Source organism: Sylvia atricapilla, chromosome 1 (genome assembly GCF_009819655.1).
Source record: "Sylvia atricapilla isolate bSylAtr1 chromosome 1, bSylAtr1.pri, whole genome shotgun sequence".
In the NCBI taxonomy this organism is placed as follows: Eukaryota; Metazoa; Chordata; class Aves; order Passeriformes; family Sylviidae; genus Sylvia; species Sylvia atricapilla.
The window spans coordinates 44,364,903-44,382,140 of NC_089140.1; the positions used below are offsets into that span (position 1 = coordinate 44,364,903).

At 43.1% G+C, this 17,238-nt stretch overlaps 1 protein-coding gene across 1 annotated transcript in view; it reads right to left on the reverse strand.

The window, feature by feature from the left end:
- The window catches only part of TMC2 (transmembrane channel like 2), a 36,802-nt gene that overhangs the window by 578 nt on the left and 18,986 nt on the right, over positions 1 to 17,238 (reverse strand). The window contains exons 10-19 of the mRNA XM_066321179.1: positions 16,009 to 16,156; positions 15,389 to 15,577; positions 13,761 to 13,940; positions 12,803 to 12,955; positions 11,338 to 11,466; positions 9,097 to 9,164; positions 8,386 to 8,625; positions 6,517 to 6,642; positions 2,024 to 2,102; positions 794 to 914 (exon numbers count right to left, since the gene is read on the reverse strand). Of these exons, the coding sequence (XP_066177276.1) occupies positions 794 to 914; positions 2,024 to 2,102; positions 6,517 to 6,642; positions 8,386 to 8,625; positions 9,097 to 9,164; positions 11,338 to 11,466; positions 12,803 to 12,955; positions 13,761 to 13,940; positions 15,389 to 15,577; positions 16,009 to 16,156 (1,433 nt within the window). The remainder of the gene's footprint in view (positions 1 to 793; positions 915 to 2,023; positions 2,103 to 6,516; positions 6,643 to 8,385; positions 8,626 to 9,096; positions 9,165 to 11,337; positions 11,467 to 12,802; positions 12,956 to 13,760; positions 13,941 to 15,388; positions 15,578 to 16,008; positions 16,157 to 17,238) is intronic.

A 17,238-nucleotide genomic window follows, 5' to 3' on the forward strand; every position in this document is an offset into this window, starting at 1 on the left:
GATTTTAGTTTGTATTTTCAGTGCACTCAAAACACTGCCAGCACTATTTCCACTTAAATGAATGCCCAGAGTCTGCTTTGGAGAGGATATGTAGTGGGTTGCTCTGAACCTTCCAGTTTGTCTCAGTTCATCGAATTCAATGGGGTTATGGTGGCACTAGTCTGCTTGTCTCACCTGCACCAGAATAAGATCAAAATCTTTCAAGTGATTTTTACAAATGAGAGGCAGAGGCTCTGGCAGTCAGGAAGTGGCTGGTTGAGATCGAGCCTGGAGGATCCATTTTCTTTGAAAATAACCCAATCCTGGTGCTAATGTCTCCTTCTGGTTCTTTATGCCCAGTTAGAGCATGCATTTATTTACCCTAAGACTTAACCTAATCCTGTGAAAAGTTTCTGCCTCATTCATGATGAATTTTCCCATGAAAAGCTCAACTCAGGAAGAAAAAGTCTGACTCAATTGATCAACCCTGAAACAACACTGAGATTAAACATAGTTCCCAGAATAAATTGCTGGTTTCAAGAACAGCATGGTTAATAGTTGGGATGTGAATCATAATTTTGGACTACAATTCCCACTGTGACAGGCCTGTGTGAGATATAATCCAGTCTAAACCTGTGCCCTTCCTGGGTGTCCATTGGCAGGTGGACTTCTGCAACAGGACAAAATCCCTGCTAATTATACTCATGCAATCCCTTGCTAAGGTGTATCCCTCTAGTTTCTCAATCCTACCAGTCACTTTGGTGGCTAAATGAGCCTTTTCAGAAGTGTTATGGGGAGACCTTGTAATTTTTACCTTCTGCTTGTTTAGGGGGACTTTCAGTCTTTGTACTTGGTGTAAGTAAATCCTCCACATCCTGCAGCATTGTGTTGGTACTGGCTTTGTTGTTTCTCTTGTTTTTCTCCTCTTCACGTTGCTGCATCGATAAAAACCATTGCATTTAGTTAAAAAACTGCAGATGTAATCTAGGAAATGGTGGCCTGGTGTTGGGTTTGCCTGGCTAAGTGTTTGTTGGCATGAATGAATCTCTTTGCCAAGTTCAAGGTCTGAGTCCTGGTCTGATGATCAAGTGTTTCGAGGAAAGAGTACCTCCCAGGCAGGACTGTGAAACAGTGGCTCTGCTCCTGCTAGGGCAAAGCACTTACTGATAATATGGTTTAGGTCTATCAGGCTGTGTGTTGCTGCAGCTACCAATTTTTGGTGTATTGGTTAGCTTTAAATGTGAGCCTCTTGTGAGAGAGGGTGTCAGGGATAAATGCCAGAGGAAGAGGATATGGCAGCACATGGATATAGGGCTGTCTTTGGCTTTACTTGCATACATTTAGGACTGATAAAGATTTTCTTCTGGTTGTTAGAGGGAATCTGTACTTTTGGATAGTGCTGTCCTGATTTGTGATCCCTTTTGCCTTGAACCCAGCCAGGTTGTGCAGCATGGAATAGAGTGACCCAAAATCTGAGTGTGCTGTAACACATGTTCAATTCCGGGAGCCCTCGAGGGTGTCCTTTGCATCAAGATACTTCCTTTAAGCTGAGTGATTAATTCTGAATTTTAGTATTTGAATGTAATTTATGGACTCCCATTTCTCAGTGTTCACATCCTCACTTGTAATGTTGCTCTAGTCTCTTCTTTATGTGATGTTTTGCTTGATGTGGCACTGATTCCTTGGCTTGGATCCTGTCCTGTGTCAGTAAAATGGCCGTGGCTTTCATGGACTTACCGTTGCTCCTGGGAAATCTCAGACACCAAAGCATTGTCAGAACTTTGCCATAAACTTACTTTTGTAGACAAAAAGCACAGTTTATGGCAAAGCCAGCTGTGGTTCTGATGTATGAAATAGCAGGCTATAGTGGGATGTGACCACTCTGCACGGCTAGACATTCAATGCCATCAGAAGGGACTGAACAAGCATAAAATACGTCATTTTCTTGTGTCACCAAAGTGAAAAGTGATTTAAAAGCATATGATACGCATCAAAATTGAAGTGTATGGTATTTCAAAGGTCATTTTGCCAGTTCAGTACCTACCATTTGCATTTTCTTCTTCAGCTCTGCATTGGCGCGCTGATATGCTTTAGACACAGCATTCAGGTAATAGATGGTGAGGCTGGAAAAGAAAATGTGTTGCTGTAGTGAGGGGATCAGGGGAAAGGGAAGGTTTCACCAGGAGGGAACATGTAGTTTTTTGCCAACCTTCTAATAGCTAATTTTCCCACCAGCTGTCTCCTAACTTCTTTAAGAAGCTCAGGGTTTAGGAAAAATTTGGGCTGCCTGTGGCATGGTTAACTGAGATAGGCTGAGCCCATCCAAAGTTCAATTCTGCTAAAACAGTAGAAAAGTGACCAGTCTGCCCTTGTGCTACCTTGTGCCTCCACCTTGGGCTCCCTCCACTTCCTTTGCACCAACCTTGGGGAAACCAGGCACCAGCCTTGAGATGGAACTTCCACCAGATAACACAGGCACCTTAGAAAAAGCTGGGAAACCAGAGGAATAGTGGTAGAGTAGGGCCTTGACACATCTCCTGAAAAGCAGTGCTCAAGGAATTCAAGTGCTCCTTACCCCTTTTCCAGGACCAGCTGCATTCTGTATCCCTGGGCAGGGCCTGAGTGAACAGAGACAGGAACTGAGGGCAAGGAGAAGCCAGGTTGGAGCAGAGCCACGGGCTTTTGTTTTGATCCTATCTTCTCCAAAAAGGGCACACCAAAACCAGGGGAAAACTGAGCCAAGCTGAAGGGAACTGAAAGGCAAGCAGGGATGGGAGAGGGCATGCTGGCTGCCAGCCTCTGGCACACAGAGAGGCTGTGCTCTAAGACATGCCTGAAAGTCTGAGTCTGTCTTGCCACCTCGACACTCGCCAGCCAGTAATATTTTGGTAGTAAAAAATGTCTCCTACTTTTGTGGAGTGCCTTTATTTTTCTAAATTGTAACCATCATCTGCTCAGTGACTCCAAGCCCTTCCCAGGAAAAGTACCAGCTGTTCAGTTCACTGCTATAGTTGTTTGGGTTTTTTAAAAAATAAAATAGAAAATTCTCTTATAAAAGGAAAAAAGGGTAGGGAAAGAAAAATGGTTTCCTGACAGTTCACAGCATTCATGTGCTCAGCAACCTCAAACCAGACTCAAGGATTTCATCAACTGAGTGCCTGACCCTAAGCCCCGCAAGCCACCATGTACTGGCATGTGGGTTAGAGTGGAAGATCAGGAAGCAGTGCTCAGGATTTCCTTTCTTGAGGCTTTTTACAGGGGTCTGTTGAGGAAACACATTTGCTTCCTTTTGCCTAACATTAACCCAAAACTCAGTCTGGGTGATCTGGGCTCTCTGTCCTGCAAATCCTCTTGGAAACTGTTTTCCTTTTTGTTCTCTTGTAAAGGTGTGATAGTTTTATTTCTTGCATGTTATCAAGCTCATTGTCTAGAAACTACTAGTTTGTAATCAGGACTGTGAATAAGAATGGTGTTGATAACACACTGATGTTTTTGTTTTGCTAATTCTTTTTTATCCTAAGTTGTCAAGGACCTTCATTTTTGTCTCGGAGCTCTGCCAGTGAGGAGGTACACAAAAGAAACTGGGAGGGGGCATAGGTGACACAGGTGACCTGAAGAGACCAAATAGATATTCCACACCATAGAACCTCATGCCTGGTGCATAAAACAGGGGAGTTACTTTTAACAGGGGCCAATCTGGTTTTGGGAAGGTGGGGTCTGGCATTGGTCAGTGGGTGGTGAGCAACTATATTGTGTGTCACTTGTTTTTTCCTTTTTATTATTATTATAATCTACCATTATTACTATCTTTTACTTTAATTTTTATTATCAAATTGTTCTTATCTCAATCTACACATTTTCTTTGTTTCTCCTTGTCATTCCACCAGGACTGGGGAGAGAGAGAAGAGGTTGAGCAAGTAGCTGGGTAGTGCCTAATTTCCATGTGGGTTTAAATCTTGACACCCAGGCACCACTCTTCTCTGATATATTGCTTCCCCAGTTCTGGGGACAGTGTGGGTCACTGTCTTTTTCTAGTCTGGATAGGAATTATAATTTTTACCCCTTCCTGATACAGTAAAATGCTTCTGTCTTCTGCCAGGAAACTCTGCAGGCCACAACTTGAAATCCTACTCTCAAACTGAGTGGGATTAGGTTATGTGCCTGTGGACACAGTATCTTTCATTCTTCCTTTCTTTGTATTTCCTATCTCCCTTGTTCTTGGGCAGTTAAAAGCAGGACAGTAAGCTTGACACCCATGTCACTGACTGGACCCCATCATTGTTTGGAACCAGGAACTAAGAACCGAAATACATAGAAGATGCATTTTGGGTTGCACCTGGATAAAAGAGAAGAGGTTGTCATGGCTAGAGAAAATTACTTAATTCAGTCTGTAGAAGTGTAAAAACACCTTTTTTGAGAGGCTGCAATCAAAATCAACAGACCATCCATTTACGATCCACCTGTTGCTCTTTGTAGAGGCTATTTTTAGTTAGGCTGGATTGTAGGTTTCCTTGCCTGCTGCTTTGAGAGCTTCTGGCTCTCTGCTCATCAGGACTAAATGCAGCTTTTGCATTTCCCCAGTTTCAATCTCTTGGAAAACTAGGTGGGGTTTATCATAAGGATTAGCTCCATCTTAACCCTGTCTGCCTGTCAGCACCACAGCAGAAGTTGAAGATTTTCAGAGACAAGGCAGGAAACTGGGCACTTGACTGAAAAGGAGAAGAGAAAAAGGCCAAAGCCCGAAGAAAGAGCCTTGTTTGGTCGCTGTGATTTTTGTCAGGGTTTATCACAGCAAGATGAGTATGTAGATAACAAGCAGTGCCTCTGCAAGACATCCAATGCTCTCAAGGCATGTGACAGCTACTATCAAGGGGCCGTAGGTCTGGCTGGTCCAGGCACCATGAGGGAAGCCACTTCCTTAGGGCTGTGACTCTCTTGGGAGCTGAACAGCTGGAAATCACAAGTATGTAATGCATACAGGCAGTGTATCTGGGGGGAAAGTGAGGATGTTTTAGGTAACATGGACATAAGCTATCTCAGTTCTCAGAGGGTAATCAGGGCAGAGATAAAACTGTGTCTCGAGGAGAGATGGACTGATGGTAAGTCTGTGGTGTGGGAATAGCCAACACGGAAAAGGTCTCTTGTCTCTTCAACAAATAAACTGAATTTGTGCTGTTACTTTTCCCATCTGTCAGTGGAGGAAAGGGCAGGAGATTGAAAATAATGGGTTTTGTCCACTGACAAAGGTATTATTCTTTCCCATCAGCTATTTGAGGGTTGCATCAAAGCCTCAGAAATCTGGCCTGCAGCCTTTTAGTAAAGGTGGCCCCCTTGGGGTGTTCTGCAGTCTTCATTTTGTGTTTGCAATGCCATCTGCCAGTGAAGCTCACAGAAACAGAGTTTATAATTCTATATTATGCTTGGCCATGCTAGGATATGGTGTGAGACTTCTTGTCTCCTGCACAGACCTGTTCTGATTCATATGGGTGTAGGATCTGCCTGCACAAGTTACAGTACCTGATCCCCCTTTTTAGGTTAAAATCAACAAATAGTTTGAGGTAGGTAGAAAGGTGACATGCCATTTTCAGTTTAATTGTGATTTTTCTCAGGTTGTTTGTATAAGAAACTTTGTATGGAACTTGTATTTGATATAATTTAATGGCATTACCTTCAGTTGTAGCTATGCAGGATGAAGCATCACAGTGCCCAAGGGCAGCTATACTGGATCAGCCCAGAGGCTCATCTCCAGTGTGTGTGGGTACCCCAGAAAGAGTCAGAACAGGAAGCTCTGTATGTCACAGACTCCTCAGCTCTCTCCCCATCTCCCATTGATTAGTCTGAAGTGCTCAGAATTGCCTACAGAACTTGGCCACAGCCGTCCTACTCATTTTGATAGCTTTGGAAAACCTCAAGAACAGTGCCACAAATATCTTAAAAAAAAAAAAAAAAAAAAAAAAAAAAAAAAAAAAAAAAAAAAAAATAACTAATCCTAGTACTGCTGAAGGTGCTGGAGATTTAAGTCTGATTTCAAAGCTGAAATGATCAAATGGCACTAAAACAAATACCAGATGTATTATTTGGAAAATGAAAAAGTAAAACCCCCCCCCAAACCCAAACAAAGCTCACAACTCTTCATATTTTTGGAACATGTAATTTTTGAATGCCCTGTCTTGGCTGTGCTCTAAATACCACCAGCTGTGACAGAAATTGCTTCTCCAAAAGGCACCAGGCTGAGACTGTCCATTTGTTTCCTGCTGGCTACAGAAAATTTTTCATATGGAAGCTGTGACGGCTTTGATATCTACAAGGCCTCTGTCAGCAATGTATTTCATACACAAAGTCATCTTTAATTGGGTCAGGTAATTAAATTTTGGGAAATTGGGTTAGGCAAAGGTAAGGGGGGTAGGGAGTATGTGTCTGCTCTAATCCGTGCTGTTATCTCAGCAGAAGCTGTATTTAGAGCTGACTAATATCTCAGATTTTTTTCCCCAACATTCTTCCCCAAGCCAAACGTGTAACATTGCAAGGAAAACTTACACCATGAGCAGAATTGCAGGTATGATCAGTCCCGGGTTTGCCACATAGCTGAAGATCTTGGCAACAAAAAGTGGAAAATCGAGCTCGATGGTCTCTTGAATGACATCATACATCCTTTTCTTTCCACTGGAAAGACAAATGGCCAGTTAAGGCATGTAGATATCTTCTGGAGGGACAAAATGCCTCGTAGTCTCATGGTGCTAAGCAGCATGTTTCAACTCTCTTTCAATGAACATCAGCTTGCTGTCAGCCACCAAGGAGTTTAAAATGCCTTTATTTTAAATTATCTATTGGTTCATGCATTCCCTCCCTCTCTCCCTTCACTGATTATATAAATAATCTTTGCTAGGCCAGCTGGCTCCTGGAGTCAATACGTTTATTTCCACACTTGACTCCTTTATGAGTCCTGACTATTTACCCCTCTGAAATAGATAAAACCCTACAGACTGCAGTAACCACATATTTCTGATGAATATCTTGTTAAGTATGGCCTTTTCATGGTAGAGATGACTTTCCATATGCAAATTCCAGCTTTCTGAAATAATGAGCCAACTTGAAGAGCTGCTAAGTAATGACAAAAATAGCAAGCTGTGATTATTGCTTAATAGGAGATTCAGTGAAAGAGTAATTTCGAACAGGATTGATAAAGCATATGAGAGTATTCTGTATGAAAGAAGAACAAATCTGTAAAGGGCTAGATTATGTAACTGACCTTCTTCTCTCCCCAGACTCTCTGGATCGCGGAATTCAACCCTATCAGTGCTATTCCTCCCATTTAGGCTTGGCGCCTCCTGGGAGATTGCAGGATTCCCGTCAGGAGGGTACTGGACTCTCCATCTTGATGATGAGAGTCAATAAAGAAAACTTGGGTAAACAGTATCCCAACCTCATCAACTGCCAGGAGCTCAGGAGAGCTGAGCCTTCAGTCAAGCTGCCAAGGGTCTGAATCAGGCTGAGTGGCTTTTGAAGGGTTGATTGGGAATTGAAATAGCTCTTTCACATTGCAGATTAGTCATCCCCAAATGATAGTGTGCCGTGCAACAAGTTACTTGTCAGATCATCTGACATTACTCGTTGACACCTGTCCTTGTTATAGAACTGAGGGTATTTTGGTCTCTTGCCTTTCCCCCGAGTCTTTTAGCTTTCTGATGTCATTCTCCGTCAGCAAGCAGATAACCTAAAACAGTGCATCTACAAGAACAATTTGTTCCAAGCTGGCTCCTTGCTGAGTCAGATTCAGCAGACCCAGGAAATGGCGTTATTCAATCAAATTAGACTTTATTGTCATGCTAATCCAGTCCACTGAATGCTTTGTGCAGTGCTGATCCTGTCCTAATTAAAAGAAAAACAAAGCCCCACAACATTTAAAGAGAACCCAAACACACACACACATACAGAGTGCAAAAAAAGCAGCAATTTTACAGGCTCACCCCTATCCATTTTCTGCTATTTGCCAACTAGAATCAACATGTGAAATACGCCCTTTGGACTAATTTTGTTTCCTCAGTGCTCCAAAGAGCCTTTAAGATCCTCTAGTCGGTTTTTTTGTTGTTGGTGGGTTTTTTTTTTTCACTGGGGCTGCACCTTGCTGTCCCATCCCTACTTTTCTCTGGTGCTTTCATCAGTGTGTATTGGGAAACCACTGGGAATCATGTAGCAGAGGAGAGCAGCAGACAGGAGCAGGTTCAGTGCTCCCAGCTGACTGTTTACACCCCATAGCTGGACATGACCCTTCACCTCACACTGCTAAGCATTTAAACACTTCGACATCTCTGCTGGAGTCCAGTCCTTCTAACTTCATGAAAATATGAAAATTTTGTTCTCGTGTACCAGAGAACAAAAATATCCTTATCGGTGTTTTGGTAGTACCTGAAAGGTCCACAGTCAAAGGAGGGAGGCAGGGACATGATGGTGTAAGCCACAGGCAGGAGGCTGAGGAAGAGGATCAGCAGCAGCAATCCCATGTAAAAATTGTTAGACTTGGATGCTTTGAAGACTCTTTCATGAGGGACATTGCTGCTCATAACAGCCCAGCACTGAAAATACATGGAGGTTAATAAGCGCAGCACGTTTATACCCACGAGCCCTGGTGCGTAAAAGGATCCCATCCTGAAAAGGAAAAGAGAAGGACAGGCACTGTTTTTTGACAGACTGGAAGGTTTGCTCTTTGCAAGAACAGAAAAGGAGCTGTTTGTGTGGTGATAAGTTTGTTCACAAACGAAGTCTGAGCGGGCTGATAGGTCCTACCCCTCTGCTCCCACAGTGGAAAACACCTGCACACATAGGTCATGGTATGGTCTCCCTCACTGAAGACCAGCAAGGCCTCAGACTTCTCAGGGGTTGCAAAGAAAGTTTTTCACTTTGGGACAAAGATTTCTTGGAGGTGGATTGGAAAATGTTAGATGAATGTAATCAGCAGAGAGAGACCCACTTTTATAGTCAAGCACAGAAAGCCAATCAGTCAGAAAAAACAGAACCCAAATCTAGTTGGCTTGGAAGCTTTCTAACTCCACTAGCAAGTTTTCTAAATAATGTGAAAAATTAAAAAAAGAAAAAAAAAAAAAAAAGGAAATATCTTACCAAATCATTCCCTGGTTGAAAACCAAACCCAAAACGTTGCCACTGATGTCGAACTCTGCATAGGAGGGCTGTATGGGGAAAGAAGGAAAAGTGTGTTGTTGCTAGAGGGACCTGCTATCACTTTCTGCTGGGTGCATGATGCTTATTTAAAGCTGGCAAGCAGGCATTCCTGGGAGGGCTCCTGCTGCATTCATACTGCTTGAATGGCCAGCAGCAGTGTGGGGAAAGCAGAACTGGAACTACTGTGCTGTGGGCTGCTGCTCCTCTCTTGGCTTCCTGAAAACTGGAAAGATGTATAGAGGTGCTTAGAGCTGCTCTGTGTTTGCTTCTCCCTGCTAATGTGACACCAGCTGCGAGCATGGCATGGAACTGCTTTTAAACTCCAGCTGGTGCCTGGCTATGGACTTACAGTTCCACCCTGGTAAAATATTGAATCTTGAAGCAGCAATAATTATGAGCTGGAAGGCAAATGCTACGGAGGATTATGTCAGTGTCCCTGGGTCCAAGCTGCTGAAGAACAGGAACACAGGGCAAAGGGAGAGAAATACAAGTGAATATATGACTTGATGGGTATTAGGTGACATTTTACTCTAGGCTAGCTGATATGTTGCTCCATATAAAGCAGTGTTTTAGCTGTCTGATGTGGATGCTAATGGTGGCAGGTCCAGAACAGGCTGATCTGATCTGATCTACTGGAAGTATTTGTTGATTTCTAAATTATAATTTTGTTAGATTTGCTTATGAGTAAGCTATTTCTTCTATATATATCTACTTTTATGTGCACAAAACTCAGGTAATTTTTGTCAGAGAAATTTTGCATAAAGATTTTCATGTTATGTTTTCTTGAAAAACCTTTTTATCTTTTTAACTGCAATGCAGAAAACAGAATTCTAAGAAAGGGTAAGTGATGGTCTTATATCTTTGGAATATCCTATGTGGTACATCTGTTTTTCATGCCATTTGCTTAATGCTATGAGCAATTCATAAAGTTGAAGTTTAAGATGTTTGTGCTTTATGATGAAAACTCTAAGGGAGCCTAGTCAGAGCCTTGCTTAGCTGACTGCTTACAGCTTTGGGAACGGATGGGTGTAAACACTGTTTTCTTTGTTTCTAGAATCTTTTGATTCTAGTCCTTTTATACTTCTAATCTTTAGCTAGAGGTTAGTATTGGCTTCTTTTTCACATGAAAGTAAAGACAGCTTTCAGTGTCTGCTGTCCTCTGCCTTGAGTATTCCTGTGTGAGAGAGCTGGGTTAAACAAGAAGCTTATTCATTATCTGCATTAGAAAAACACGTATATAAAATTGTGCTGGTGTCCCTGGCTAGGCTGGGTTAGATGACTGTTAGTAAACCATCTTTGCACAAGCAATAGAAGGAATTTCATGCTGCTTGGCTGCTGGGAAGATCTCCCATGGCCACGCTGGGAAATGTTCTCTGCCTCCCTTTGAAGAAACACAGAGAGCTCCACAAGCAGCAAAATGTCTGTTGTGCCCTGCCTGCTCTTCCTTGGCCAAAGCCCTTCTTTTTGCTCTTCCCCAAACCATTCCTGGGAACCCTCCCAATATGATAGCTAGGCAGTGGGTGCACTCATCTGCTCGTAAACTTGCAAGGTATTTTCATCTCAATCTGAATCCATCTGGTTTTGTTTCCTCTCATGTGAATCAATGGATTTCCCTCCATCCCTTTATTATTTTATTTTGTGTTTTGTGCAGCTCCAGTACTGACTGCTTTGGTAATGAAGCCTTTGTGAATACCAAAGAGTCCAGTGCTGTTGTGTGTTACACACACAGGGGAGGGAAAGGAAATGCTCCTTGTTCCACTGCAGCAGAAGAAACATCAGCTTCCAAGAGCAATCAGAAACACTGCTGTGAGGGAAGCAGATTCCTGCCTGCAGGGTGGGCAATGAACAGGAAGGCCTGGGGCTTTGAGAAGGGATATGGAAGGGCTCAAGATTTTGGGGTTATAGCAACTGAATGAACACTGGATTATTTCTTTTTTAAGTCAGTTTCATGTTTTAAAGTTCTGAGATGGAGAGGAGAACTGCATTTTTGTAGAGTTCTTGCTGGAATGGAGCTGATTGACCCAGAAAAGTGATGCAGACTACAGATACCCATTATCTGGCAAGACCAGACGGCCACTGAAAGCATTCAAAACAAATTAATTTGTATTGTTCGACCAAATGGTCCAAAATTGCTTTTATCTTCTTGGCTATAAGACAATGACTCGGCCATGTGATACTTACAAATCCAGCCTCTAGGTCCCAGCACCAACAGTAATTCACAAATCTGACAAAGCAAGCTCGGATGAAATCTCCCACCAAAATGGTTATGTAGGTCACCAGGATATCAGACACAGTGAGCCTCACAAACTCCTGCATTTAAAAAGAATGAGAAAAAAAAACCACTTAATGCCTATAATTTCAGTAGCGCATTCAGGCCTGTAATTTTTATTAAGTCATTTGTCTTTATATGACAGTAATCTTCAGAAAAGCATGCCATAAGCAAACTTCCTTCCTGTTTTCAAAAACTGTGCAATGCCTAAGCTTTACCTCTGTGCTTGGGAGCTTCAAGCTCTGCTATAGCTGTTAAACCTGCTGCTGGCATTATTGACTGCACTGCATGCTGTGGCAGCACAGAAAGTGGGAGCAGAATGCTAATGCTGCAGCGGTGCTGGTGTAAAATATACGTATGCCCTTAGTAGTTCTGATTGTGCATGGCTCTGGTATGGCTCAGCTCCTTAACTTTAATGTGGACTCCTAACAAAATTCAGTTCAGTTGTAAACAAGAGCTGTGTGTAATGTAGAGAAAGGAGATGTGCAAGACAAGCTAAAATTGCAGGCAGAAGGAAGACTCATAGGGTGGAAATAACTGGTGGCCCAAGGATCCAAAAGGAAAGACACTTACAAGAAAGATATTTAAAGTATGAGAAGGGGACAAAAAGATTTGCTGAATGACATCTCAGCTGCACCAAGGATCAGCTCCTTCTGAGGGGTGACAGTGGCTGGTCTTTTCCCACGTGACTGAGAATCACTTGGCATTTGAAGATGCCTAGACTAGGCACAGGAACGCATAGCCGTGTAGTTTGGCAAGCCTTAACTATCAACCAGTAAACAACTCTGCATAGTCCAGCTACAGATCTTCTTGGTACAAGGTAAATGTTGCAGGGTGGATTTGTGTTGTGAAACTCTGAGGACTTGAAAGCTACCCTGCCTGCCTTTCAAGGGTTTTACTTTTTTCTAATTTTGCTTTCATCCCATGGACTCATGCTCCATTATGTATTGGGACATGTCAGGAGTTCCCTTGAGGCATGTCCTCTGGCTGGGTTTTATGCCTGCACCAAAGCTTCTCTGGAACAAGTGCAACAATAAATGGAGAAGAGAGGTTTGCTTCAAAGGCACAGTCATGATCTGAAGCACAGCATGTTGCAGGCATGGCTGTAGACTGCCTGGCCTTTTGTGCTCTTCACAGCCAATGCCTCAGAGCTGTGCATGCTTCCTGGTTGCTTCCAGCTGAGGATTTCACCACCATGGCTTGAGAACCACGGCCAAGGGCTTGTATTGCCTTGGTGATGCTGTATGAGAGTGGGGAAAAGAGCTGCTGTGTGTGAGGAAAACTTCAAGCCTGGAAATGTTAATGACATCAATGAGAAAACCAAAAATGGACCATCCTAAACCAAGACAGAGACTTGCTACATAATGAATTCCTTACGATGCCAACAGTTGTCTCCCAGCAGGGTCCCCTGGGCACATCTGCAGGGTCAAGGGGAGGTGGGGTGACAGTGCTGTCATTCCCTACAGATGAGTTGTGGTGACCAAACAGTGTCCAGTGCGTGATGTTTTTTACTGCATCCTCTTCTGCCAGCTGCAACGAAGAGACCCACCCCCCAGACAAAACCATCAGAAAATAGAGAGCATGGAGGTGGTTAGAAGAAAGGCATCGAGTTCCTCCCTCCTCCTTACCAGTTACCACCCCTTGTATAAACATCTGTTCACAACAGAGTTACAGTGTTGGCAATAGCACAGAAACTCCTCTTTTGCCAGGAGCAGGGGAGCAGCTGCTGACAGCAAGTCAAGGCTCCGTGAGCTTTTGGGGAACAAGCAACGTGCTCCCTGCACTTGGAGGAGTCAGAGCTCCTTCAAGACTCCTGTATGCAGATGTAGCCTTCACCCAGTCCTCCTCCTTCGCATTATTCATAGTTTTTCAGGGCAGAGCAAACCGCCTCAATTCCTCTAATTCTTCTCAGTTTAAAACAGAGCAATTTTTTCTGTGGATGAGTTAGACGTTTATCCTTTCCTGCAGTTATCTGCCCGCAACACGCTACCAGGATAATGTTAAAGAGGGGAGGCAGGGGAAGAGGATTATAAACTATCCTCAGGGTCTACAGTAATAGAAATTGCAAACAGTGTCAGATGGAGAAAAAAATAGAATTACCCTAACATGCTGTGATTATAGGAAAACAATAATTATCCTCTTCCCAGGGCTGTAAAGAGAAGCTGGAGACTCTGCTTGGTGAGTGTCCTTGGGGCACTGCTCAAGAGGACTGGGGACAGAGCAAGCACCTGCTGCAAAGGGGGTGGTTGTCCCTGCCGGCTGTGGGGACAGGCTGTGTTCACCCTCGACTCTGGGAAATGCTGTTTGACCGTGGCTTTTTTGGCTCAGCGCTTACTTTTTCATTGACATCATCCATCAAGGCCAACAAAAATGTGTAGAGGTTCCCCAGGAAGAGTGCGAAGATCCGCCCCAGCTGCCATTTCAGCCCGATGCGGGGATGGTAATTTTCTAGTGCAGCAATGGTTTCAAACAGCGGAGGGCAAAACATCCCCAGCAAGGACATCACAATTTCAACCTGCCACATGAGGAAAACGAGATAACTTCTAATAGTAACAACAGTGACTATCTTACTTTGAGCAGAGCGGGAGCTGCCAGCCACTGGTTGGATATTTCTGAAGGATTTACAAAGGGGAGGGAGTCAAAGCAAACTCAGCTTCTGGCTTTGCTTACTGTGCAGGCAGCACAGTGTCAGACTTCAGGGCTGGGTTGCACGACTTGCTCTTGCAGGAGCACTTTTGCTCTTATCTCAAAGGGATGAGCTCCAAAGAATTTGCTCCCTGTCAGTCCAGACTCATGAATATTTAGATTCCTCAAGTACCTTGCAGTATTGCTTGCATCAGCTCCAAGGTTCTTATTTTAGTTTCGGAGGAAGCGCAAGACTTGGCTTGTGTGCATAAAGATAATTAGTAAATGCTAATGTTTATTTTCCACATTCAGCACCTTTGCTTTTGCAGAAGGCATTTACAGACTTGAAAGGAAGTGCATCAAGATCTGTTTTGCAGTTCAAGAAAATACATCCCACTGGTATCTTTGTTCCTCTTTATCATGCCAGATACTAGGTTGTGGAATAGCAATGGCTAGTCAAGGTTAGCTCAGGCATGACTTACAGGCTTTAAAAATTTTTATAGCCCTACAGGCCCCTGGCCTGTATCTGTACAGGTGCAGGCAGTCTCTGACTCCTCTTTGTGCTTTTCTTTCCAGGAGAAGTAACAGTACTCAGCACTATATTTATTCAGATCTCACATGATCACCAGGAAAGAGTCAGACATTAAACTTTTTTTTATAATGAGATTTTTTTTTCTTTGGGAAAAATCTATAGTGATAAATCAAAGCATTTTTAAAGTCAGTGCTGTCTTTCTAAAGTTTTCTGAAGGAATTTTGAAAACACATGGCTTCGAATTTAATTTGACTTTGATATATGATAATGTAGTAGACATTGAAATTAAACCTTTCTATAGGTTGAAATATTTTTTGCTGTATGTGAAGAACTTAAAGATTTGCACTTCTCATTCCAAAACCAGACACAGGAAAACTTTGATAATTGAATTCTTTTGCCCATTGTTTAAGGTGGATGACAAAGGCTTAATTTTTGAGTTTTGTCTGAATATGGACATTTCTAACACCCAGAGAGCTTTCTTGTACAACAGAGTTTATAAGTGCTATGCAATTTGATTCTTAAGATGGTGATTGGCCTTGAAAGTGCTGAAAAGCCATTGACTTTTCTAGTGATTTATTATGAGAGTATTTTCCCTTCTCTGCAGGAGTTGTTAATTTGCCTTAGGAACTTTCAGTGACATCAAGGTGCATTGCAGCTACAACAAGTGCAAAAGGTACTGAAGGAGACTCTTGGGCCCTGGTAGGGAATCCCCCTGCCTTGGTTGCTGTCCTCAACCTGTGGCAATTAATCTGCTGATGTCCAAAGCAAATGATCCCAGCAGAAAACTGGAAGCAAAGTTTCCTTACCTCATTTCTTTCATACCACCCAACGTTTTGCATTTTGGAAAATGTCTGGGAGCGTTTCACCACAAAATAAATGAGGTAGCCACTCCCACACAAGCAGCATATGATGAGGACATTGGCCAAAACCCGCAGGAACCTCCTCAGATGGATATTCTCATCCTTGTTGCTTTCTTGCTCATCTACAATAGACTCCTGAAAAAAACCGGGGGTGCTCAAGAAATTTGAATGGACATCTTGCAGCACCAAGCATAAGGCAACATCACAAGGGTTTTCATCCTATGAAATGCAATCTTCTGCTATTCTGGCTATATCCAACTAAGTAGTTTTGGTTAAATTCAAACTAAGCTTCATAGAGGCATCTTGGTTCAACTAAAAGATATCGAATGGCAAAGAGTCTGACATATCCCAGGGGAACTGCACTCTAAATTACTACAAATTCTTTTTAAAGTTGAAAAAAACTCTGTTAGGGGAAGTAGGTCACAGAAGCTGGAGCTGCCATAGATCACCACCACACTGTTCATATGGAGAGATGTTGAGTAGGTATCCACATTTCCCCTTAAATCTCTGCCGTTGGTAGGTGATGGGAGTGTCTCCAAGAGCAAGAAGAGGACAATTAGGTTTACCTTGAAGCTGGTGGTGATGGATGCAAACTTGTTGTCTGCTGTCTCTGGGTTGCCAATGAGGTAGTCCCAGCTGGTGAACATTTTCCAGCTGAAAATGAAGTTCTCATCGTCCCCGTCCGCCGTGCTTTCGTTGGCATTGCGTGCCATCCTGCAGAAGGGAGCGTGCAGTGACGCGGTCAGACACTGTTCCACAGAGCCACCACGTACCCTTCAGCTTTGCAAAGCTTGGGTGAGAGCAACCACTCTTGGGGTTTGGGAATGGCTAAAATGTGCCATTGGACTTTAGGTCTAAGGAGGACTGAACTGTCAACTGTCAGGGCTGCACAGATCTTCTATAAAAAATAGTGATACAGAGAAAAACTGTGATAGTGTAGGTGATTAAGGAGGTTAAGGATTGCTTCGTCCGGCTGGTACTTGATGCAAGTCTATTTACTGGGTGCTTCTGGGTCCTAGGCTACAGTACATGGTTATGGCTACCTTTAGTTAAATTTGGTCAAAACCCTCATGTCCTGTCCAATACACCCACTGCAACAAAAAGTTTTAGTGAAACTTCACTTGCTGCACAATGCTGGAGCCAAAGAGCTTGCAGCAAGTCATGCAGGGAGAGAAAAAGGATTATTCTTGTTAATCAGCATAGGAGCAGGCATGGCTTCTGCTGTTTCCTCTCTATTATTTGATCCCTGAAATCCTTCTGTAAGGCCCCCTAGAGTTCCTAGCATTAGTCCCTCAAGGAAGGCAAGACAAGAGATGCTGCAATTTCATGGCAAATGTACAGCAAATCCCCATGTCCCACTCCAGCCAAAGGCTCAAGAGGCTCTTTCTGCTGCACAGCAATATGGCCAGTTTCAGCAAGCGATACAAATCCATGGGCTTATTCTTTCTTCTAAAGAAAGAAAGACCTTTTCATGGTGTATCCTTCAGGCAGAGATAGAGGAGCTTTTTTTTTTTTTTTTAATTGTGCGGAGACCATTACAGGACTGACAGGTGTGTTGGCTGCATCCTCAATGCCCTGAGGATGATGTGGGAGCCTCACTGGTGTTTGGGGGTGGTGCACAAGAGGCTCTTTTAAATTCCACCACTTCATTTAGGGAATTAATAAATATAGCCTGGTAAGCATTTGGCTCTTCTCTGTAACCCTTGCACTATCTGTGGACCCACGTTGGAGTTCAGTAATATTTATTTTGCAATGAAAGGATCCAAAAGGAACCTTTGAAATTTACTTCAAGTAAA